The sequence below is a fragment of the Nerophis ophidion genome, linkage group LG25, assembly GCF_033978795.1.
Source record: "Nerophis ophidion isolate RoL-2023_Sa linkage group LG25, RoL_Noph_v1.0, whole genome shotgun sequence".
Lineage (NCBI taxonomy): Eukaryota > Metazoa > Chordata > Actinopteri > Syngnathiformes > Syngnathidae > Nerophis > Nerophis ophidion.
In genome coordinates, this window is record NC_084635.1 from 21821552 (window position 1) to 21847036 (window position 25485).

Below are 25485 nucleotides of genomic sequence, written 5' to 3' on the forward strand. Positions count from 1 at the left end.
AATACCCTGCGTTGGTTTGGTCCAATATCAATCGAAAAATATTTATTTATACAGCCCTAAATCACAGGTGTCTCAAAGGGCTGCACAAGCCACAACGACATCCGCAATACAGAGCCCACATAAGGGCAAGGAAAAACTCACCCCAGTGGGACGTCGATAATAATGACTATGAGAAACCTTGGAGAGGACCGCATAAGTGGGAAATCCCTCCCCACACCCCGCCTTCCAGGGGAGACCGAAAGCAATGGATGTCGAGCGGGTCTAACATGATATTGTTAAAGTCCAGTCCATAGTGGATCCAACAGTTACCCAGCAGCTGGGTAGAAAACTACCCAAATTGGGTAAACTACGCAAATTATGTCGTTTTCTAACCAGCATTTTGTGTAAGGAACCGGCTCCTCTGTGTGCTTACTGTGTATTGGGACTTGTTATTGTCGTCTGTTTGGATTAATTTCCTCCAGATACTACGGCTTCTTCCCACTTCCAAAAACATGCACCTGGGGATAGGTTGATTTGCAACACTAAATTGGCCCCAAGTGTGTGAATGTGAGTGTGAATGTTGTCTGTCTATCTGTGTTGGCCCTTCAATGAGGTGGCGACTTTTCCAGGGTGTACCCCGCCTTCTGCCCGAGTGTAGCCGAGATAGGCACCAGCGACCCCCGCGACCCCAAAGGGAATAAGCGGTAGAAAATGGATGGATGGATGGATGGATGGATGGACAAGAATCTACCCAAAAACTTTTCACAATGGCATCGAAAATAGCGTCTAGATCTGGTGAAACACGCTGTGCCTGTCACTCACTCACATCAAACTCATCAAATCCGTCATTTGTCTGCCCTGTCTGTCTGTCAGTGCTCGATCATTGTTCTTTAAACCTGGCTGTTCTCTGTTCCCATGTAATGATTGTTTATTGGGCACTTCCTAGCTGCACTTATCGCTGTTCCTGTGCACTCCCCTAGCTGCACGTATTTATGTTTAGTTGTTAAATATTATTTTACTTGCCTCCCGCTGATGTCTTTGCATCTCTGGGGTAACGCTCTAAGCACAGCTTCCCGCCACTCGTTACAGAATAATAAAGCCAATGAATGACTTCATTCCGTCAGCCTGGTGATGACCCATGCTGTTGAGCAGAACACCACCATGGGCCACAAGACTGGACTGCTCTGTTCCTCCTCAAGCTCTCTCCCATCCATTCCTTTTGTCTATGGGCCACTCTGGGGATGTCTGCCATTCGCCCCATTAGGGCGGGGCAATGAGTTGCTGTGCTATGGAGGGCGCACAGCTACTTCCTGTGGTGGTGACCTCATCCACGACACCGCTCCCAACTCTTGTTCCTGTTCCAATGAGGTTGTTTACGGTGCCATCGGCATGCCCGCCTGCTGTGGTGACGTCATCGTTAGTGCCGCTACCGGCGCTATGTCCTGCACCTGTGATGTCGTTCACGGTGCTGTCAGGGTGCCCACCTGCTGTGGTGTCATCGTCCGAGATGCCGCGACTGGAGCTACGCCCCGCTCCGATGACAATATCCAAGATGCCGTTGCTCGTTCCTGTTCCAGCAAGGTCATCCAACGACTCTGCGGCCAGGACCCCCTGCCTCCGTGGTATCATCGCCCCATCTCCCTAAATCGTGCTTCCCGCGCTCAACCTCCACTGCGGCACAGGCACACTCGCTTACCTCCACACTAGCTTCGGCGTGCCCGTACTCATCTTCCTTGTCAGTGGCAGAGGTGTGTTCACCTTTCTCAGTAGTAGCAGAGGTGCGCACCCCGCATAAGTCTAACTTGGGGGCGTCCTGCACACCAGCAGCAGCAATGCCTATAGGACTTGTCTGTGGACTCCCCCGGCTGCTGGCTCTACCATCAGAAACTTGTCCGCATCTGTCTTACCAGTTGTGGCGATGTTATTCTTACTATCGACACTTGACTCTTTCCCGCTGGCTTCGGGGACAAATGGCTGTTGTTCCGGCTAAGGGCTGTGGGCGCACTAAGTCCTCCTGCCACAATCCCTTGATTACGGACTTGTATTTTGTCTTTTTTCCCCCTTATACGACTGAAATCTGTTTTGTTTAGTGGACCATCCTGTCATACTGTTTTGGACTTGTGTTTTTTTTTTCCCGTATGTGTGCTGTGTACGTTCCTGTCCAGTGTTCCAGTTTTGGCACTGAGTGCTGGCTCCCACGCCTGTCATTGAATGGCAACCGGGACACACCTGTTCCTGGTTGCCAGCCTCTTTGTCAGTCCTTGTTCATTGTTCTTTGTACGCAGTTGTTCTTTGTTCCCACATGAGTGATTACTTTGTTTTTTGTGCACTTCCTAGCTGCACTTATCGTTGATCCTGTGCACTTCCTAGCTGAACACATTTACATTTATCCATCCATCCATCTTCAACCGCTTATCTGGAATCGGGTGGCGGGACAACAGCTCCAGCAGAGACCCCCAGACTTCCCTCTCCAATTAGCAGCTTCCTCCTGGAGGATCCCGAAGCGTTCCCAGGCCAGAGAGGAGATGTAATCCCCCATCTGGTCCTTGGCCTGCCGCGGGGTCTCCTCCCAGTGGGACGTGCAACGAGGACCTCCCTAGAGAGACGCTCGTGAGGCATCCGCACGAGATGCCTGAACCACCTAAGCTGGCTCCTTTCCAAGCGAAGGAGCAGCGACTCTACTCCGAGTCTCTCTTGGGTGACTGAACTTCTCAACCTATCTCTAAGGGAGATGCCAGCCACCCTTCTGAGAAAACTCATTTCGGTCGCTTGTATCCGCAATCTTACTCTTTCGGTCATGACCCACATTAGATAACCATAGTTGAGAGTAGGAATGTAGACCGAGAGCTTTGCCTTCTGGCCCAGCTCTCATTTCGTCACAACAGTGCGGCAGAGAGACTGCAATACTGCCCAGCTGCTACGATTTTCCGTCTGATTTCCTTCTCCATCTTTCCCTCACTCGTGAACAAGACATTACGATATTTACGTTTAGTAATTGAATAATATTTTACCGACCTCCTGGCTGCAGTCGTTGCATATCAGGGGTCAAGCATGGATTCCGTTACAATTAGATTACTAAAAAAAATCTGCCCATGTTGCCAAATGTGTACCCCCTGCGACCGAATCAAATATACAAATGTGTCATGTCATCTCTTTATGATGACATGATGGTCTTAACCTATGTCTCTGCTCCAGGACCGCCATTGCAGAGTCGATTAAATTCACCTCCATCACAACCACCAATTTATTTTCCTCACCACACACCTCCGTTTGTCCTTGACCGTCATCTCCATCCCTCTACTTCACACCATCCCTCTTTCCCTCTGTTTGTCTGGTTGTCTTTTGCCTCTTGTCTCATCACATCTTTCTCCCCTCCTATATTTTCATCCATCACATTTTTCCTCTCAGTTGGTTTCCTCATATTTCCCCAAGGATTCTCTTGTCAGCCTGTCTTGTGTTTTTTCTCTACGGATGATGGGTTTGGAGTGGCGGATACTGGAGTATAATACTTACAAAAAAAAACAAAAAAAAGTGTTGGATGACATTGGCTCCTGTTCGGCGATAGATTCCAATAACCTCGACAAAGATATTACCAAACCCCGTTTCCATATGAGTTGGGAAATTGTGTTTGATGTAAATACAAACGGAATACAATGATTTGCAAATCATTTTCAACCCATATTCAGTTGAATATGCTACAAAGACAACATATTTAATGTTCAAACTGATAAATTTTTTTTTTTTTGCAAATAATCATTAACTTGAATATCCATAATATCATCAAAAGGTTCAGAGAATCTGGAGAAATCACTCCACGTATGCGGCATGACCGGAAACCAACGTTGAATGACCGTGACCTTCAATCCCTCACTGTATCCAAAACTGACATCAATCTCTAAAGGATATCACCACGTGGGTTCAGGAACACTTAAAAAAAAACACTGTCACTAAATACAGTTGTTCGCTACATCTGTAAATGCAAGTTAAAGCTCTACCATGCAAAGCGAAAACCATTTATCAACAATATCCAGAAACGCTGCCGGCTTCTCTGGGCCCGAGATCATCAAAGTGTTCTGTGGTCTGACGAGTCCACATTTCACATTCGTTTCTGGAAATATTCAACATTGTGTCATCCGGACCAAAGGGGAAGCGAACCATCCAGACTGTTATCGACGCAAAGTTCAAAAGCCAGCATCTGTGATGGTATGGGGGTGCATTAGTGCCCAAGGCATGGGTAACTTACACCTCTGTGAAGGCACCATTAATGCTGAAAGGTACATACAGGATTTGGAACAACATATGCTGCCATCTAAGCGCCGTCTTTTTCATGGACACCCCTGCTTATTTCAGCACGACAATGCCAAGCCCAATTCAGCACGTATTACAACAGCGTGGCTTCGTCAAAAAAGAGTGAGGGTACGTTCCTGGCCCGCCTGCAGTCCAGACCTGTCTCCCATCGAAGTGTGTGTGTGCGCATTATGAATACGACAGTGGAGTTTCCTCAGTTCCCAAACGTTTATTGAGTGTTGTTAAAAGAAAAGGTGATGTAACACAGTGGTGAACATGCCCTTTCCCAACTACTTTGACACATGTTGCAGCCATGAAATTCTAAGTTAATTATTATTTGAAAAAAATAAAAATAAAGTTAATCAGTTTGAACATCAAATATCTTGTCTTTGTAGTGCATTCAATTGAATATTGGTTGAAAAGGATTTGCAAATCATTAATCAATAATCACTTCCCCAACTTGACCCAATACTCAAAACACCTCTGTTGATCTAATTCTAACCAACGCTCCCCATAAGTACACTGGTACTGGCGTGTTTGTCAATGACTTGAGTGATCATTGTACAATTGCAGCTGTAAGAAACTGCAAGCTACCAAAATCAAAACCCATTATTACATGCAAAAGAGATATTAAAAATGTTTGCCTCCCAGCTTTTATATACGACTTAGCTGCCTTTGAGTGGAACAGAGTTGCTTTAATTGATGATATTGAGATAGCGTTAAAATACTTTTGTAACGAATTTCAACGTATAGTCAATAAACATGCTCCCTTTCGAAAATTTAGAGTTAAAGGTCGAAATAATCCCTGGTTTACCGCTGCAATTGGAAACCTTCTCAAAGAGAGAGATGTTGCTTGGGCCAGGGCTCGAAAATCAAAGACAGAGGTTGACTGGTTTAGCTTTCGCCAGCTTAGAAATAAATGTACTTCGCTTGTTAAGAGAGCCAAGTCTGATTTTTACCTGCATGAATGCAAAAAACATATAAATGACTCCAAAAAGTTTTGGCAAACCATAAAAGCTTCTTTAAATCATGTGAAAACAAATGACTTTCCATGTCCTTTGATTACTCAATCTGGTACTTTGTCTGGTAAGACAACTATATCAAATTGTTTTAATGAGTATTTTATTTCTGCTGGATTTTTGTTTGAGTCGTTGAATCCTCAATCGTCAAATGTTGGTTTAACTAATGTTAATATCCCAAATACACCACAGGCTGTAATTAGACGCAGCACCTGCACTTTTGACTTCACACCTGTATCAGTATCTGAGGTATACAATGCACTAAAGAGCCTGGACACAACTAAAGCAGCAGGACCTGACCAAATTGAACCCTTTTTCTTAAAATTGGCTGCTGATTTTATTGCTAAGCCTCTCTCGCATATTTTTAACCTCAGTCTAACAAGTAAAAGCATTCCAAAAATCGGAAAATCAGCCTTTGTTCTTCCCCTGCTAAAAGGGGGTGAACCCACAAATATAAATAATTACAGACCAATTTCTAAATTATGCATTTTAGCAAAATTGTTTGAGAAAATCATCAGTAACCAGCTAAATTATTTTTTAGAATTAAACAATATTTTATCCCCATTTCAATCTGGTTTTAGAAAACAGCAGAGCACTATTACAGCTGCTCTTAAGGTCCTCAATGATTTAATCAAGGCTGTGGACGGCAAAAAATACTGTGTCGCCCTTTTTATTGATTTGTCAAAAGCATTTGACACAGTAGACCACAGTCTGCTCATTGAAGCTCTCCATCACGTTGGATTATCTAAAAATGCAGCTGCTTGGTTCACAGACTATCTTTCCAGCAGAACACAACGTGCACAGGTGGCTGGGAGAACCTCTTCATTATTGGACATTACCAAAGGAGTTCCACAAGGCTCAGTGCTGGGGCCCATTTTATTTTCTATCTACTTAAATAATCTTTGCAATAATCTGTCAAATGCAATGTACCATTTTTATGCAGACGACACCATTATTTATTGCTGTTCAACCTCCATCACTCAGGCTTTTGAGTTTTTACAAGCTGCTTTTGATGTCATCCAGGCTCGCTTATTTGATCTTAAATTGGTTTTAAATACAGATAAAAGCAAGGTAATGGTTTTCTCTCATTCAAGGGTGCTACTGGAAAATATTCCAAATATTGTAACATCAAATGGAAACCCTATAGAGCAGGTCTTAAATTACAAGTACTTGGGTTTTACTCTTGATCAGGAGCTTTCATTTAAAGCCCATATTAACACTTTGGTCTCCAAGCTTAGGGTAAAGCTTGGTTTCCTTATTAGAAATAAAAACTGCTTCTCTCTTAAAGTCAGAAAGAAATTGGTGACAGCGACTATTTTGCCCGTAATTGATTATGGAGACATGCTTTATTTTAGTGCTTCATCTAAATGCCTCCAGTCCTTGGACACTGTTTTTCACTCAGCACTAAGATTTGTTACTGGCTGTCGTAGTCTCACCCACCACTGTCAACTGTATATGAAGTCAGACTTATCCTCATTGAGTGCACGCAGATACACACATTGGCTGACCATCATTTATAAAGCTCTTTTAGGTTTAATACCTCTATACTTGTGTACTTTGTTACAAAGAAAAAACAGCTCTTATGCGTTACGTTCTAACAATTTGTACGTTTTAACTGTTCCCCATGTACGAACTGAATTTGGCAAAAGAGCTTTTGGGATTGCTGCCCCTATGGCATGGAATGCATTGCAGACGAAACTGAAACTCACTGAACTAATTCCATTTGGAGCATTCCGTTCTGTCCTGAGGGACAGAGAGCAAGAGACTTTTGCTCAGTGCCTGTGTTTTTAAAAGGTGTAAATCTTTATTGTTTTACAGTTCTCTTTTATGTATTTTAAAATGTATGCCTTAATGTATTACTTTTTTGAAACTGCTCTGTGACATGTGCTGTTGACCTCTTGGCCAGGTCACCCTTGTGAAAGAGATCTTGATCTCAATGGCTTTCTTATCTGGTTAAATAAAGGTTCTAATCATTGTATTCCGTTTATATTTACATCTAACACAATTTCCCAACTCATATGGAAATGGGGTTTGTACTATCTTCGATACTAATCTTTTTTGAGTATGAATATTCAATATTCAAGGCAGGTGACATCGTCAAACTCCTCATTGGTGAATGAATCCCTGCATTACATAGTAAGGGAAATAAGTATGTCATTACTTGCTGATTTCTCTCGCAGCAAACTTATATGACAGTGACCGCGTTGGTAGACTGGCCCTGCCTGCAACTTGAGGGTTCTTAGTTCGATCCCCGGCTTCTCCAATCCTAGTCACGCTTGTGTCCTTGGGCAAGACAACCTTGCTCCTGATGGGTCGTGCATGGTTAGGGCCTTTGCACGGCCTGGCGGCTCCCGCCATCAGTGTGTGACTGGGTGAATGTGGAAATAGTGTCAAAGCGCTTTGATTACCCTGAAGGTAGAAAAGCTCTATACAAGTATAACCCACTTACCATTTAGTACAGTTCATATGTGACACAGTGAAATGATTAAAGACACATCCAAATAGAAATAGGGGGATTCATGCGCACCACATGCCTCAGTGTAGGAATCATGTCCATTGATTGGCAAATGCAATGTGCAGCGATAATGTGTTTAATTGTCGAATTGTCTTTATGCAACACACCTCGCACACTGACACGTTTGGAGCAAAACATTTTTTTAAGAAATATACAACTTTATTGCCGTTATTTGTCAGTGGGGGCGGCTTAACAGCTTAAAGGCGTTGGATTGGTGAGATATTTACATTCTGTAAGTATTCATCTTTACGCTTGGTGAGAGATTTAGCGCTCACATTTAGATTTGAATTTAAGATTTAGGTTTACATTTACCATTTAGGTTTAAATTAAACAATTAGGTTTAGATTTGACATTTAGCACTCACATTTAGGATTTAGTTTTAGATTTGCATTTAGTGCTCACATTTAGATAGAGGTTTGGATTTAGCATATAGGTGTCACGGCCAGGGCGCATCGGAATGCACCGGCTTCAGCACCTCGGCCACCTCCTCAGCTGCCCTCCTCGTCTCCGGCTTTGATGACGTCTGCTGCTTCCACACCTCAGACAATGTCTGCTGCTGTTTTCAAGCCTCTGACGTCATCCTCTTTGCTTCCAACGTCTCTTCCTCTCTTTCTGATTTCCCCTCCGTGTTTCATTGTCGTGTCGTTTCGATCCTATTGCAGACCTTCGTTCCCGTGTTTGACATTGCTGTGTGTCTCGTCATTCCTCGTCGTCGTTCCCCGGCTTCCCGGACTGCCTCTTGGATCTCGACCTCCCGCTTGGACACAAACTTCTCTCGCCCCTGCACTTCCTCGTCTCTTGTTCAACACTTGGTAAAACACACTTCAGCTGACCACACACATAGTCTTACGTTATAAAGTAGACACTCTTAGATTTTGTCACACTCCATTTCTTTAGTTTATTAAATAGTATTGTTTATTATTATTTATATATATATATATATATATATATATATATATATATATATATATATATATATTGACTATAGGCTTCAAGGTGGAAGAGGGGTTAGTGCGTCTGCCTAACAATACGCAGGTCCTGAGTAGTCCTGGGTTCAGTTCCAGGCTTGGGATCTTTCTGTGTGGAGTTTGCATGTTCTCCCTATGAATGTGTGGGTTCCCTCCGGGTAATTCCGGCTTCCTCCCACTTCCAAAGACATGCACCTGGGGATAGGTTGATTGGCGACACTAGATTGGCCCTAGCGTGTGAATGTGAGTGTGAATGTTGTCTGTCTATCTGTGTTGGCCCTGCGATGAGCTGGCAACGTGTCCAGGGTGTACCCTGCCTTCTGCCCGATTGTAGCTGAGATAGGCACCAGCGACCCCAAAGGGAATAAGCGGTAGAAAATGGAAGGATGGATATTAACTATACATATACAAACCCCGTTTCCATATGAGTTGGGAAATTGTGTTAGATGTAAATATAAACGAAATATAATGATTTGCAAATAATTTGCAACCCATATTCATTTGAATGCACAACAAGACAAGATATTTGATGTTCAAACTCATAAACTTAATTTTTTTTTGCAAATAATAATTAACTTAGAATTTCATGGCTGCAACATGTGCCAAAGTATTTGGGAAAGGGCATGTTCACCAATGTGTTACATCAACTTTTCTTTTAACAACACTCAATAAACGTTTGGGAACTGAGGAAACTAATTGTTGAAGCTTTGAAAGTGGAATTATTTCCCATTTTTGTTTTATGTAGAGTTTCAGACGTTCAACAGTCCGGGGTCTCTATGCTGTCGTATTTTACGCTTCATAATGCGCCACACATTTTCGATGGGAGACAGGTCTGGACTGCAGGCGGGCCAGGAAAGTACCCACACTCTTTTACTACAAAACCATGCTGTTTTAACACTTGTCTTGCTGAAATAAGCAGGGGCGTCCATGATAACGTTGCTTGGATGACAACATATGTTGCTCCAGAACCTGTATGGACCTTTCAGCATTAATGGTGTCTTCACAGATGTGTAAGTTACCCATGCCTTGGGTACTAATGCACCCCCATACCATCACAGATGCTGGCTTTTGAACTTTGCGCCTATGATAACTGGAATGGTTATTTTCCTCTTTGTTCTACAGGACACAACGTCGTCTGTTTCCAAATAAAATTTGAAATGTGGACTTGTCAGACCACAGAACACCTTTCCACTTTGCATCTGTACATATTAGGGGAGCTCGGGCCCAGCCAAGCCGGCGGCGTCTCAGGATATTGTTGATAAATGGGTTTGGCTCTGCATGATTGATTGATTGATTGATTGATACTTTTATTAGTAGTTTGCACAGTACAGTACATATTCCGTACAATTGACCACTAAATGGTAACACCCGAATAAGTTTTTCAACTTGTTTAAGTCGGGGTCCACGTTAATCAATTCATGATAGAGCTTTAACTTGCACTTACAGATGTAGAGACCAACTGTAGTTACTGAAAGTGGTTTTATGAAGTGTTCCTGAGCCCATATGGTGATATCCTTTATGCACTGATGTCGGTTTTTGATGCAGTACCGCCTGAGGGATCAAAGGTCTGTAATATCATCGCTTACAAGCAGTGATTTCTCCAGATTCTCTGAACTTTTTGATGATTTTACGGACCGTAGATGGTAAAATCCCTAAATTCCTTGCAATAGCTGGTTGAAAAATGTTATTCTAAAACTGTTCGACAATTTGCTTTCAAAGAGGTGACCCTCACCCCATCCTTGTTTGTGAATTACTTAGCATTTCATGGAAGCTGCTTTTATACCCAATCATGGCACCCACATGTTCCCAATTAGCCTGCACACCTGTGGGATGTTCCAAATACGTGTTTGATGAGCATTTCTCAGATTTATCAGTATTTACAGCCACCTTTCCCAACTTCTTTGTCACATGTTTCTGCTGGCATCAAATTCTAAAGTTAATGATTATTTGCACAACATTTTTTTTTTATCAGTTTGAATATCAAATATGTTGTCTTTGTAGCATATTCAACTGAATATGGGTTGAAAATGATTTGCAAATCATTGTATTTCGTTTATATTTACATCTAACACAATTTGCCAACTCATAGTGAAACAAGGTTTGTAGCTTGTTGTATGCTTGCATGTTCGAAATAAACTCAAACTTGAATTAATTTCATTCGTTTTGTTTTACATGTTTTCAAGGTACCAACTGTGTCAGAGTCACAGAAGCAATTCATCTATTAAAGTCATATCCCGAGGTACCACTGTGGTTATTTACAAAACTATTTAAAAAAATTTGAATATTTATTTTATTTTTATTTTTTTTGCTTGTGAAAGTCAGGCCCCCTGCTGAAGGAGACAAACACACCACCCATCTTTGAGGTGCACAAAGAGACAACTGAAACCTGATTAAAAAAACGAGGACATGGAGGCACCAACAGCTTCATCATCCTCCGCTAACAGGATTATAGCCTCTTGTGCAAAGTCACATTGACGAAATATGGAAACTTTGCACACATGCTGAGCTGTGCCTCCCATTTTAATTAATCAGAAAGCGGGGGAAAATATGCCCAGCAGCATGAGGTACATAAGCTAAACTTACAAATCCAATTAGCAAACATAATGCATGTTTTTTTCTAGGTCAGTTCTTGCTGCTATTTGGCACTTATCACCTTAGCTTCATCTCCCAGTCTTTAGTGGCAAGTCTTTCATACCTTCCATACCTATAATTAGCCACCCTGTAGGTTGGGAGCCATATTATTGCATTTGCCACTAAATACTATTTTAATTACCTTCTTATTTGTCTTAAACCATTTTTTCATTCAGCACACACCTTTTACTGAACCGTTCATATCCTATATAAAAAAACATGTTTACAAGCGATTTTACAAACCCTGTTTCCATATGAGTTGGGAAATTGTTTTAGATGTAAATATAAACAGAATACAATGATTTGCAAATCATTTTCAACCCATATTCAGTTGAATATGCTGCAAAGACAACATATTTGATGTTCAAACTGATATTTTTTTTTTTTGCAAATAATCATTAACTTTAAATTTTGATGCCAGCAACACGTGACAAAGAAGTTGGGAAAGGTGGCAATAAATACTGACAAAGTTGAGGAATGTTCATCAAACGCTTATTTGGAACATCCCACAGGTGTGCAGGCTAATTAGGAACAGGTGGGTGCCATGATTGGGTAAAATAACAGCTTCCCTATCACAAGAAAGGTACACCCCTTTGTCCACAACTGCGTGAGCAAATAGTCAAACAGTTTAAGAACAATGTTTCTCAAAGTGCAATTGCAAGAAATTTAGGGTTTTCAACATCTACAGTCCAAAATATCATCAAAAGGTTCAGAGAATCTGGAGAAATCACTCCACGTAAGCGGCATGGCCAAAAACCAACATTGAATGACTGTGATCTTCGATCCGTCAGACGACACTGTATCAAAAACCGACATCAATCTCTAAAGGATATCACCACATGGGCTCAGAAACACTTCAGAAAAATACTGTCACTAAATACAGTTGGTCGCTACATCTTTAAGTGCAAGTTAAAGCTCTACTATGCAAAACAAAAGCCATTTATCAACAACATCCAGAAACGCCGCCGGCTTCTCTGGGCCCGAGATCATCCAACATGGACTGATGCAAAGTGGGAAAGTGTTCTGTGGTCTGACAAGTCCACATTTCAAATTGTTTTTGGAAATATTCGACATCGTGTCATCCGGACCAAAGGGGAAGCAAACCATCCAGACTGTTATCGACGCAAAGTTTAAAAGCCAGCATCTGTGATGGTATGGGGGTGCATTAGTGCCCAAGGCTTGGGTAACTTACACATCTGTGAAGGCACCATAATGCAGAAAGGTACATACAGGTTTTGGAACAACTTGTGCAGCCATCTAAACGTGGTCTTTTTCATGGACGCCCCTGCTTATCTCAGCAAGACAAAGCCAAGCTACATTCAGCACGTGTTAAAACAGCGTCGCTTCGTAAAAAAAAAAGTGCGGGTACTTTCGTGGCCCGCCTGCAATCCAGACCTGTCTCCCATCGAAAATGTGTGGCACATTATGAAGCGTAAAATAGGACAGCGGAGACCCCGGACTGTTGAACGCCTGAAGCTCTACATAAAACAAGAATGGGAAAGAATTCCACTTTCAAAGCTTCAACAATTAGTTTCCTCAGTTCCCAAACGTTTATTGAGTGTTGTTAAAAGAAAAGGTCATGTAACACAGTGGTGAACATGCCCTTTCCCAACTACTTTGGCACGTGTTGCAGTCATGAGATTCTGAGTTAATTATTATTTGCAAAAATAATAAAAATTAGAATTTGAACATCAAATATCTTGTCTTTGTATTGCATTCAACTGAATATGGGTTGAAAAGGATTTGCAAATCATTGTATTCCGTTTATATTTACATCTAACACAATTTCCCAACTCATATGAAAACGGTGTTTGTATTTCCTTTGGGCCAACACCTCTTGTAGTTCTCACTGGTACTTGACAAAATGAATGCTTTGTTGGCATGTAAATGTTGATGTGTAAAATTATTTCAGCAGTACAACAAGTCTGTTTCAGTAATTTGTACTTATGTAAAGGCTCTGGTGGCAATGAATGATTAGCATTTGTCATCGTCGGCATCTGCAGCAGGGGATGTTTTGTTCTCTCTACCGTGTCACTGAGCCCACTGTGTACTGTAGCTATATTTGGTGTGTCAGGCTGTTCCATAAAAACAGACCTGATAATGAAAGTAGGGCAGCCCTCGGTGACAGAAACCTCTGTAACCTCAAGCAAAAGCCTTAGCTGCTTTGGAACTGTTGCATACATTTTAACATTTTTAGCCACTCACTGCAAAATACGTATCCTGTATTTGCAACTTTGCCCCATTAACTATTTATTGCAACACACACATTTTCACAAAGCAAAAGTTTAGTTCAGTACAGAATTTGGCATTTGCGCCCAAGAAGTTATGGAAAGTACCAGATTTACTGCTCCACAATATACAGTGGGGCGAAAAAGTATTTAGTCAGCACCCGATTGTGCAAGTTCTCCCACTTAAAATGATGACAGAGGTCTGTAATTTTCATCATAGGTACACTTCAACTGTGAGAGACAGAATGTGAAAAAAAAATCCAGGAATTCACATTGAAAGAATTGTAAATAATTTATTTGTAAATTATAGTGGAAAATGAGTATTTGGTCAACCATTCAAAGCTCTCACTGATGTAAGGAGGTTTTGGCTCAAAATCTCACGATACATGGCCCCATTCATTCTTTCCTTAACACGGATCAATCGTCCTGTCCCCTTAGCAGAAAAACAGCCCCAAAGCATGATGTTTCCACCCCCATGCTTCACAGTAGGTTTGGTGTTCTTGGGATGCAACTCAGTATTCTTCTTCCTCCAAACACGACGAGTTGAGTTTATCCCAAAACATTCTATTTTGGTTTCATCTGACCACATGACATTCTCCCAATCCTCTGCTGTATCATCCATGTATCCATTTTGGTATAAACTCAACTCGTCGTGTTTGGAGGAAGAAGAATACTCAACGGCAGTGACCAGGATGGCGGAAGTGGGGTACACCCTGGACAAGTCGCCACCTCATCGCAGGGCCTCCCAAATGAATTAAAAGGCGAGGGGAGTGGGAGAAAGGTTTCAGGGTGAGTTGGAGCCTGTAACTGACAAACTTTACCCAGGTCACTCTCCTCGTATGAGAAAAGCAATCACTGGTTTGTCTTCTATTCTCTGTTTCTGTGTCCATATAATGTCTCATGGTATTTGACCCTGGCATCCTCCACCTGAGGAAATACAAAAAACAGGAATTACAAAAAGTTCAGGGCAAAGGTCAGAGTTAGTGAGCTCAGGGCTAAATTTGGACGAACTGGCACCAGCTGAGTAGAGATCCAGGGTTTAAGTCTGGTGGCTGATTAGCAACAGGTGGGCTCGGATGACTGGCAGCACACCTGGAACTGATGACAGGGTAGGAGACTTACAGACACAAGAGGGGAGGGGAGTAGGAAAACAAGAGGTAAAAAAAAGCAGGAGAACTGCCTTCATGACAACAGTCATCTATATATTCATATACGAACCTTATTGCTCTTTTATCCTGCACTACCAGTAGCTAATGCAATGAAATTCCGTTCTTATCTGTACTGTAAAGTTCAAATTTAAATGTTTATAAAAAGGAAGTCTAACTCTAGTCTTAATGAGTAGCTATAGCCACAAAATAAACATTTGTGACACAACACATGGCTCATGATAGCAATATGTTGATGTTGCTAATCTTACCTTAACTTACTGTTTCTGTGTGTGTAGCCCACACAAACAAAGATAATGGATGTCTAACAAGTGGGTCCACTCCATTTATTTAATTCTGCTATAGATAGCCCAAAAATTATGGGTGGGATGTAATTAAACTGTCCAAAAATGTCTAAATTGGGACACGTGCTTACATTTTTGGGCTGATTTTAGATCATTTATTCCAGGTCACCTTATGTTTACGTTACAGGCTTCAAATAGAATAGAATAGAATAGAATAGAACAGAAAATATCTTTATTGTCATTGCACAAGTACAACGAGATTGATTTTTTGGTACAGGTCCCGCTAAGAGCAGACATACGTTACAGGGGAGGACAAGACGAGTCCGCCAACGGATCAGCCACTTACGGCGCTCCTTAAAAAGGTGAGAAAAGGGTGACATTGGGAGAGAAGGGGGGAGTAAAAAAAACATCAGTCTACGGCTAAACCCTCAGGAGGGGTCCAGACTGATTCCAAGGAAAAAACCTCACATAGCATGGTACACATTTAGACATGGTACGTATACCACACCAACTTGCAACAGAAGGAGGGGGTGGGTTTGAGGAGACTTGCTGCCGCTGTATAGCGCTGTTCAGCCATCCACAGCCCCAGAGGAATTAAGCAGTAGTGAAGGCGTTGATTTCAAGGGTGGGGGTCATGTGTGCATATATGCCCAATTAACTTGGTAGAGATGATGAATGTTTTTGTCTGACAAAGTTCGACTGCAGGTGTTGTTGACGAAAATGAAGGTCAAAAGCATTTATCTTTTAGGAGTCCTCGGGAGATTTTCTTCAGAACAGCCTGTTCCTGTGTCAAAGTCATTCAAGGGAGTCCAAATCGTAGATTAAGAAGTTATTTTTCTTCGAGAAGACAAAAATAGTGACTTATCTCCTCTGTTTGTCCATGCTGGATTTCTTCAATTCCAATTAAGTATTCCTTCTCTGCAAACTTTTCCAAGATGAGATCCATTTTGCGATTCAACTCAGAAATCGCTCCAGACTGTGTTCCCACAGCCCGACCCAATCCTTCCATTGCGTTGAACAGCCGTTGGGCCCCTTGAGTGGCTGCCATCGTCTTCCGAATTTGTCGATACACCAGAGCAATGCCCAGCCCAATCAGCAAGTGCCCCGTGACCACAGCTCCAAATAGGTAGATATCTTCGACCTCCTCGATGGAAAGGGTTGAGAGGCACATCATCCTCCATGTATTCCAGGAGTCCCTCACGTACCCCGCAGCGATGGTTCCATCAGGGCAGCCAGGCTCCCCCGAACCTCTTTTTCATGTCAAAAAGACTGTCATTTGCGTCAAGAGTCCAGCTGATCATATTCATATTGATATTTGGATTAGAGAACAGCGCAAAGAAAGAGGCTTTAACAAAGTTCAGACAAAGAAAAGACGCAGAGAGCACGCAGGGAAGGAGGGAACGGTGAGAATTGCGACCGCCCTCACTAGAGGCAAGCTTGAAGATACTGTGTGTATATACCAGGGATCTGCAACCCATGGCTCTGTAGCCACATGCGGCTCTTTCATGCCTCCAGCCTGGCTCCCTTTGGCTTTTAATACATGTAAATAAATAAAGGGCTATTTAAATTGTATTTATTTTATTCAGTTAGTCAATTTTAATGTACTCCTCTCTGAGCTGCTACCTTACCGTGGTAGAGGAGTTTGCGTGTCCCAATGATCCTAGGAGCTATGTTGTCTGGGGGTTTTCATGCCCCCTGGTAGGGTCTCCCAAGACAAACAGGTCCTAGGTGAGTGATCAGACAAAGAGCAGCTCAAAGACTTCTATGGAATTACAACGAAATGAACCCAGATTTCCCTCGCCCGGACGTGGGTCACCGGGGCCCCGCTCTGGAGCCAGGCCCGGAGTTGGGGCACGATGGCGAGCGCCTGGTGGTCGGGCCTGTTCCCATGGGGCCCGGCCGGGCACAGCCCGAAGAGGCAACGTGGGTCATCCCTCAAATGGGCTCACCACTCATAGGAGGGGCCATAGAGGTCGGGTGCATTGTGAGCTGGGCGGCAGCCGAAGGCAGGGCACTTGGCGGTCCGATCCTCGGCTACAGAAGCTAGCTCTTGGGACGTGGAACGTCACCTCACTGGGGGGGAAGGAGCCTGAGCTAGTGCGCGAGGTAGAGAAGTTCCGGCTGGATATAGTCGGACTCACCTCGACGCACAGCAAGGGCTCTGGAACCAGTTCTCTCGAGAGGGACTGGACCCTCTTCCACTCTGGCGTTGCCGGCAGTGAGAGGCGACGGGCTGGGGTGGCAATTCTGGTTGCCCCCCGGCTCAAAGCCTGTACGTTTGAGTTCAACCCAGTGGACGAGAGGGTAGCTTCCCTTCGCCTTCGGGTGGGGGGACGGGTCCTGACTGTTGTTTGTGCTTACGCACCAAACAGCAGTTCAGAATACCCACCCTTTTTGGGTACACTCGAGGGAGTACTGGAAAGTGCTCCTCCGGGTGATTCCCTTGTCCTACTGGGAGACTTCAACGCTCATGTTGGCAACGACAGTGAAACCTGGAGAGGCGTGATTGGGAAGAATGGTCGCCCGGATCTAAACCCGAGTGGTGTTTTGTTATTGGACTTTTGTGCTCGTCACAGTTTGTCGATAACAAACACCATGTTCAAACATAAGGGTGTCCATATGTGCACTTGGCACCAGGACACCCTAGGCCGCAGTTCCATGATCGACTTTGTAGTTGTGTCATCGGATTTGCGGCCTTATGTTTTGGACACTCGGGTGAAGAGAGGGGCGGAGCTTTCTACCGATCACCACCTGGTGGTGAGTTGGCTGCGATGGTGGGGGAGGATGCCGGACCGACCTGGCAGGCCCAAACGCATTGTGAGGGTCTGCTGGGAACGTCTGGTAGAGTCTCCTGTCAGAGAGAGTTTCAATTCACACCTCCGGGAGAACTTTGAACATGTCACGAGGGAGGTGCGGGACATTGAGTCCGAGTGGACCATGTTCCGAACCTCTATTGTCGAGGCGGCTGATTGGAGCTGTGGCCGCAAGGTTGTTGGTGCCTGTCGTGGCGGTAATCCCAGAACCCGTTGGTGGACACCAGCAGTGAGGGATGCCGTCAAGCTGAAGAAGGAGTCCTATCGGGTTCTTTTGGCTCATAGGACTCCGGAGGCAGTGGACGGGTACCGACGGGCCAAGCGGTGTGCAGCTTTAGCGGTCGCGGAGGCAAAAACTCGGACATGGGAAGAGTTCGGGGAAGCCATGGAAAACGACTTCCGGACGGCTTCGAAGCGATTCTGGACCACCATACGGCGCCTCAGGAAGGGGAAGCAGTGCACTATCAACACCGTGTATGGTGCGGATGGTGTTCTGCTGACTTCGACTGCGGATGTTGTGGATCGGTGGAGGGAATACTTCGAAGACCTCCTCAATCCCACCAACACGTCTTTCTTTGAGGAAGCGGTGCCTGGGGAATCTGTAGTGGACTCTCCTATTTCTGGGGCTGAGGTCGCTGAGGTAGTTAAAAAGCTCCTTGGCGGCAAGGCCCCGGGGGTGGATGAGATCCGCCCGGAGTTCCTTAAGGCTCTGGATGCTGTGGGGCTGTCTTGGTTGACAAGACTCTGCAGCATCGCGTGGACATCGGGGGCGGTACCTCTGGATTGGCAGACCGGGGTGGTGGTCCCTCTCTTTAAGAAGGGGGACCGGAGGGTGTGTTCCAACTATCGTGGGATCACACTCCTCAGCCTTCCCGGTAAGGTTTATTCAGGTGTACTGGAGAGGAGGCTTCGCCGGATAGTCGAACCTCGGATTCAGGAGGAACAGTGTGGTTTTCGTCCTGGTCGTGGAACTGTGGACCAGCTCTATACTCTCGGCAGGGTTCTTGAGGGTGCATGGGAGTTTGCCCAACCAGTCTACATGTGCTTTGTGGACTTGGAGAAGGCATTCGACCGTGTCCCTCGGGAAGTCCTGTGGGGAGTGCTCAGAGAGTATGGGGTATCGGAATGTCTTATTGTGGCAGTCCGCTCTCTGTATGATCAGTGTCAGAGCTTGGTCCGCATTGCTGGCAGTAAGTCGGACACGTTTCCAGTGAAGGTTGGACTCCGCCAAGGCTGTCCTTTGTCACCGATTCTGTTCATAACTTTTATGGACAGAATTTCTAGGCGCAGCCAAGGCGTTGAGGGGTTCCGGTTTGGTGGCCACGGGATTAGGTCTCTGCTTTTTGCAGATGATGTAGTCCTGATGGCTTCATCTGGCCGGGATCTTCAGCTCTCACTGGATCGGTTCGCAGCCGAGTGTGAAGCGACCGGAATGAGAATCAGCACCTCCAAGTCCGAGTCCATGGTTCTCGCCCGGAAAAGGGTGGAGTGCCATCTCCGGGTTGGGGAGGAGACCCTGCCCCAAGTGGAGGAGTTCAAGTACCTAGGAGTCTTGTTCACGAGTGGGGGAAGAGTGGATCGTGAGATCGACAGGCGGATCGGTGCGGCGTCTTCAGTAATGCGGACGTTGTATCGATCCGTTGTGGTGAAGAAGGAGCTGAGCCGGAAGGCAAAGCTCTCAATTTACCGGTCGATCTACGTTCCCATCCTCACCTATGGTCATGAGCTTTGGGTCATGACCGAAAGGATAAGATCACGGGTACAAGCGGCCGAAATGAGTTTCCTCCGCCGGGTGGCGGGGCTCTCCCTTAGAGATAGGGTGAGAAGCTCTGCCATCCGGGAGGAACTCAACGTAAAGCCGCTGCTCCTCCACATCGAGAGGAGCCAGATGAGGTGGTTCGGGCATCTGGTCAGGATGCCACCCGAACGCCTCCCTAGGGATGTGTTTAGGGCACGTCCAGCTGGTAGGAGGCCACGGGGAAGACCCAGGACACGTTGGGAAGACTATGTCTCCCGGCTGGCCTGGGAACGCCTCGGGATCCCCCGGGAAGAGCTAGACGAAGTGGCTGGAGATAGGGAAGTCTGGGCTTCCCTGCTTAGGCTCCTGCCCCCGCGACCCGACCTCGGATAAGCGGAAGATGATGGATGGATGGATGGAATAATAATTAACTCAGAATTTTATGGCTGCAACACGTGCCAAAGTAGTTGGGAAAGGGCATGTTCACCACTGTGTTACATCACCTTTTCTTTAAACAATACTCAATAAACGTTTGGGAATTGAGGAAACTAATTGTTGAAGCTTTGAAAGTGGAATTCTTTCCCATTCTTGTTTTATGTAGAGCTTCAGTCGTTCAACAGTCCGGGGTCTCCGCTGTCGTATTTTACGCTTCATAATGAGCCACACGTTTTCGATGGGAGACAGGTCTGGACTGCAGGCGGGCCAGGAAAGTACCCGCACTCTTTTTTTACGAAGCCACGCTGTTGTAACACGTGCTGAATGTGGCTTGGCACTGTCTTGATGAAATAAGCAGGGGCGTCCATAAAAAAGATGGCGCTTAAATGGCAGCATATGATGTTCCAAAACCTATATGTACATTTCAACATTAATGGTGCCTTCACAGATGTGTAAGTTACCCCATACCTTGGGCAATAATGCACCCCCATACCATCACAGATGCTGTTTTTTTAACTTTGCGTCGATAACCGTCTGGATGGTTCGTTTCCCCTCTGTTCAAAAACAATTTGAAATGTGGACTCATCAGACCACAGAACACTTTTCCACTTTGCAACAGTCCATCTTAGATGATCTCGGGCCATGTGAAGCCGGCTGCGTTTTTGGATTTTGTTGATAAATGGTTTCCGCTTTGCAAAGTAGAGCTTTAACTTGCACTTACAGATGTAGCGACAAACTGTATTAAATGATAGTGTTTTTTCTGAAGTGTTCCTGAGCCCATGTGGTGATATCCTTTAGAGATTGATGTTGGTTTTTGATACAGTGCCGTCTGAGGGATCGAAGGTCAAGGTCATTCAATGTTGGTTTGCCGCTTACATGGAGTGATTTCTCCAGATTCTCTGAACCTTTTGATGATATTATGGACCGTAGATGTTAAAATCCCAAAATTTCTTGCAATTGCACTTTGAAAAACGTTGTTCTTGAACTTTTTGACAATTTGCTCACGCAGTTGTGGACAAAGGGGTGTACCTCGCCCCATCCTTTCTTGTGAAAGACTGAACATTTTTTGGGAAGCTGTTTTTATACCCAATCATGGCACCCACCTGTTCCCAAGTAGCCTGCACACCTGTGGGATGTTCCAAATAAGTGTTTGATGAGCATTCCTCAACTTTATCAGTATTTATTGCCAACTTTCCTAACTTGTCACGTGTTGCTGACATCAAATTCTAAAGTTAATGATTATTTGCAAAAACGAAAAAAAGTTTATCAGTTTGAACAACAAATATGTTGTCTTTGTAGCATATTCAACTGAATATGGGTTGAAAATGATTTCAAAATCATTGTATTCCGTTTATATTTACATCTAACACAATTACCCAACTCATATGGAAAAGGGGTTCTAATTATATGTTTGTGTTGATGGATTGTTGTACTCACTTGCTGTAATGCATCACAGATTGAAAATCGTAGGGGGTCTCTAAGTTATTTGTCGGAGATTTGATAAAGTTGGATTCCAATCCTACAAAGAATGAGAGAGCAGAACATTAATCGCAACCACAAATTAAGCAAATCTATTCCCTGAGTCGGGACATTTGGGTACACGTGGGTGGCATTTCAAAGTGGAAGGAACTGAAAGCTGACTGCAATGTTTTATTACGAAATGCAACTATCGAGGACTGGAAAAGATGTGTCGGGCTGACCTGGTCTGATGTTGTCAAAATGAATGGTGACATGGTCGTCTCTGTCAGATCGAACATGCTCATGGTGGAATCCAAGTGCATGGAGAGCCTCGTGCTGCATGATATCCGTGAATAAACAACCGGATTTCTTCAAGGAGATTTGCTGTTTGCCTCCCACCCGGCCAAGGTAGGACCAGCACCTGGCAAGCACATGAACAAAGCCATTTATGTTATGAGACTGATGACTGATATTTGTGATTGGACACAAGTAGGGGATTTTATTTTTTTATGTTTCATTGCCATGCATATCTTAGAGCAGGGGTCGAGAACCTTTTTTGGCAGAGAGAGCCATGAAAGCCACATATTTTAAAATGTATTTCCGTGAGAGCCATATAATATTTTTTAACACTGAATACAAGTTTGGAGAGGAGGAGCTGGCGAATGAACAGCGGAGCAGGGCACACCAGAGCCCGGCACAAGATGGCGGCGAGGAGGCGGGGACAGCGACCGAACGGAGAGGCGGGGCGTGCCGGGAGCGACGCTGCAATCAAGTATCGTATCTCCTCTAAGTGTATAAAAGGGGAGAAGGAGGAGAGAACGAGAAGGGAGGAGTTGGAGAACCCGCAGCACCTTTAGCGCACGAGCGACTGAGAGCAAGACGGCGACGAAGACGCGGCCGACTGAAGATCGACACGGAGGAGCGAGCAGTGGGAGAGACGACGGCCCAAAAGACTTTCTTTCTTTGAAAAAATAAACAAGAGTCAAACCTGAACAAGTATGTCCTTCCTTGGTGGTCCATGGAACCCGCACAACGACAGCGTGAGTCTGTCACAACAACTAAATACGTGCATTATAGGAACAAGCGGTAGATAATGGATGGATGGCTTTTTAAGTAAAACCATCATTTTTATAGTATAATACGTCTCTTATTTTTTTCAATAACATTTTTATTCCGAACCTAACCATCCATCCAATTTCTACCGCTTGTCCCGTTTTTTTAATAACATTGTTATTCTGAAGCTAACCATCCATCCATCTATTTTCTACCGCTTGTCCCGTACCCGGAGGGAACCCGCCCAGTCTCGGGGAGAACATGCAAACTCCACACATAAAGATCCCGAGCCCGGGATTGAACTCAGGACCTTCGTATGTCCTGTCCAACCGTGCTGCCCATAGTAGTGTGTGTGTGAGATGTTCTTATTGAAATATTGATGGAGTGCAGGTCTTGTTGTGAATTCAGTTTTTGAGATGCTCTGCAATAGTAATCACCGTATTTTTCTGAGTATATATAGAGCGTAGGGCGAGACTGTGACTAAATGTTCAGCGCCATGCGTTCTCCTCATGAGCAAAATTGAACTCTGTCTCTGCTTGGTTCCTTGCTTCTTGTCTGATTGAGACACTAGTGATTTAGGGCTATATAAGTAAACATTGATTGATTGATTGATTGATTAATAGATGTAATCAGTGTTTGAACCTGACAGCTGTGGGCTTGAGGCTCGTCCGTTGTGCGTTGGCTGTGTGGTTCTGTGGGCGGGATCGATTGGGACCAAGAGACCTGCGGTGACCCCAGGGAGCGATCAAAAGGCTGAGCGAGACGGAATAGGTTCCGCGAGTGACCGACGACTGGCGAAGAGGGTGGGCGTACCCAATACTTCTACGTGGAACTACAGCAGAGGGTTACGTGTAAGTGTGACGTCAGCCCGGAGAGCGTCTCCGTGGTTTTAAATGATTTTATCCCTGTGGCCTGCCTCCGTTTTTAATTCTGTGTCCAGAAAGACACCGTGGAAGTGGGCGGAGCAGGGCACTGACCCACTACGACTGTCGCGGCTGCACCCTCACCTATAATATTGTTTACCTCATCCTGGACAATATTCATGACAAATTTGTGCTTTGTTTTAAAGATGGGCTATTTGGTTTTACGCTGTATGGACAAAAATTTGAAGAGGAATTTTACCATTGCAACCTCATTATTCTTTTGGCTAAGTTTTATATTCATAAATGTAAAGTTACTCAATACCCGACCTGTCTTTTGTGCCTTTAAATAAATATTTAGAACTCTACATTAAAACACTCTCTGCATCTTACAACAAAAAAGATGTGAAAACGATGATGTTGTGTTCCAAATTTAAGTTATTCACTGAAATTGAGTGAGCCTATGGCTTTTCACTTTGTTTATTATATATATTTTGTATTCTATTTTAGTTACTTTAAATATATAACCCCGTGGCGCTATTTTATTTTGTACTGTTTTTTTACTTATTTAGATTGTTGTTTCTCGTCTGTTTGTAAATGTTGAAATATATTAATACGTTAAAAAAAAAAATATATATATATATATATATATATTGGTATTTTAAGAGTTATCAACTTGACTGTTTTTTTTTATTTGTATTGAAATAAATTGTGAACGAGCATAATTATCTGTCCTTATTTTGGGATGGTTGCGCTCACTATATTGGGTTCTTAATATTTATAATGTTTTTTAGCAAAATTGTATTAGTTTTTAATATTCTACCACTGGGGTCCTTTACATTTCAAAAGAAAGATGTCTGTGTTTTCTTACCCATCAGCAGAGATGAAAGACAAGTAGTCCGTATGTTTCTCCTTCTTCCTAATGAAGCGAATGCAAGTGTTTGTCCTGAAGCCCTTCAGGATTTTTTTTATGGATTTGGCTTCCTTCCTGGCTGCAGTTAGAAACAAAATATTGCACAACTTAAGGTTTCGTCCAAAATCACAATTCACAAATAGCGTAACTTCCCATCTATAACAATGCTAAAAAAAATAAAACACAATACAGGTATATCGATGTTTTTTTACCTCAATTGCTATGATTATTTCGAGGAACGCTTTAGCGTTGATGTGCATGAGTGCACATGTTCAGCAGCGTCAAGAAGCAAATTTTTAAGGGTAGCACATTTTTCCAGAACACAGAATTGTGTTGGATGTAAATATAAACGGAATACAATGATTTGCAAATCCTTTTCAACCCATATTTAATTGAATGTACTACAAAGACAAGATATTTGATGTTCAAACTCATTAACTTAATCATTAACTTAATTTTTTTTTTGCAAATAATAATAAACTTAGAATTTCATGGCTGCAACACTTGACATCTTTGATGATCTCGGGCCAAGAGAAGCCGGCGGCGTTTCTGGATGTTGTTGATAAATGGCTTTCGTTTTGCATAGTAGGGCTTTAACTTGCACTTACAGATGTAGCGACAAACTGAATTTAGTGACAGTGGTTTTCTGAAGTGTTCCTGAGCCCATGTGGTGATATCCTTTAGAGATTGATGTCAGTTTTTGATACAGTGCCATCTGAGGGATCGGAGGTCACGGTCAATCAATGTTGGTTTCCGGCAATTCTGCTTATGTGGAATGATTTCTTCAGATTCTCTGAACCTTTTGATGATATTATGGACCGTAGATGTTGAAATCCCAAAATTTCTTGCAATTGCACTTTGAGAAACGTTGTTCTTGAACTTTTTGACAATTTGCTCACGCAGTTGTGGACAAAGGGGTGTACCTCGCCCCATCCTTTCTTGTGAAAGACTGAGCTTTTTTTGGGAAGCTGTTTTTATACCCAATCATGGCACCCACCTGTTCCCAATTAGCCTGCACACCCGTGGGATGTTCCAAATAAGTGTTTGATGAGCATTCCTCAACTTTATCGGTATTTAATGCCACCTTTCCCAACTTCTTTGTCACGTGTTGCTGGCATCAACTTCTAAAGTTAATGAT

At 43.8% G+C, this 25485-nt stretch overlaps 1 protein-coding gene across 1 annotated transcript in view; it reads right to left on the reverse strand.

The window, feature by feature from the left end:
* Positions 1-1239: 1239 nt before the first annotated feature.
* The window catches only part of LOC133542824 (hatching enzyme 1.2-like), a 37154-nt gene continuing 12908 nt past the window's right edge, over positions 1240-25485 (reverse strand). The window contains exons 5-10 of the mRNA XM_061887015.1: positions 24306-24426; positions 21764-21942; positions 21501-21582; positions 6995-7028; positions 1676-1792; positions 1240-1620 (exon numbers count right to left, since the gene is read on the reverse strand). Coding sequence (XP_061742999.1) covers positions 1240-1620; positions 1676-1792; positions 6995-7028; positions 21501-21582; positions 21764-21942; positions 24306-24426 — 914 coding nt within the window. The remainder of the gene's footprint in view (positions 1621-1675; positions 1793-6994; positions 7029-21500; positions 21583-21763; positions 21943-24305; positions 24427-25485) is intronic.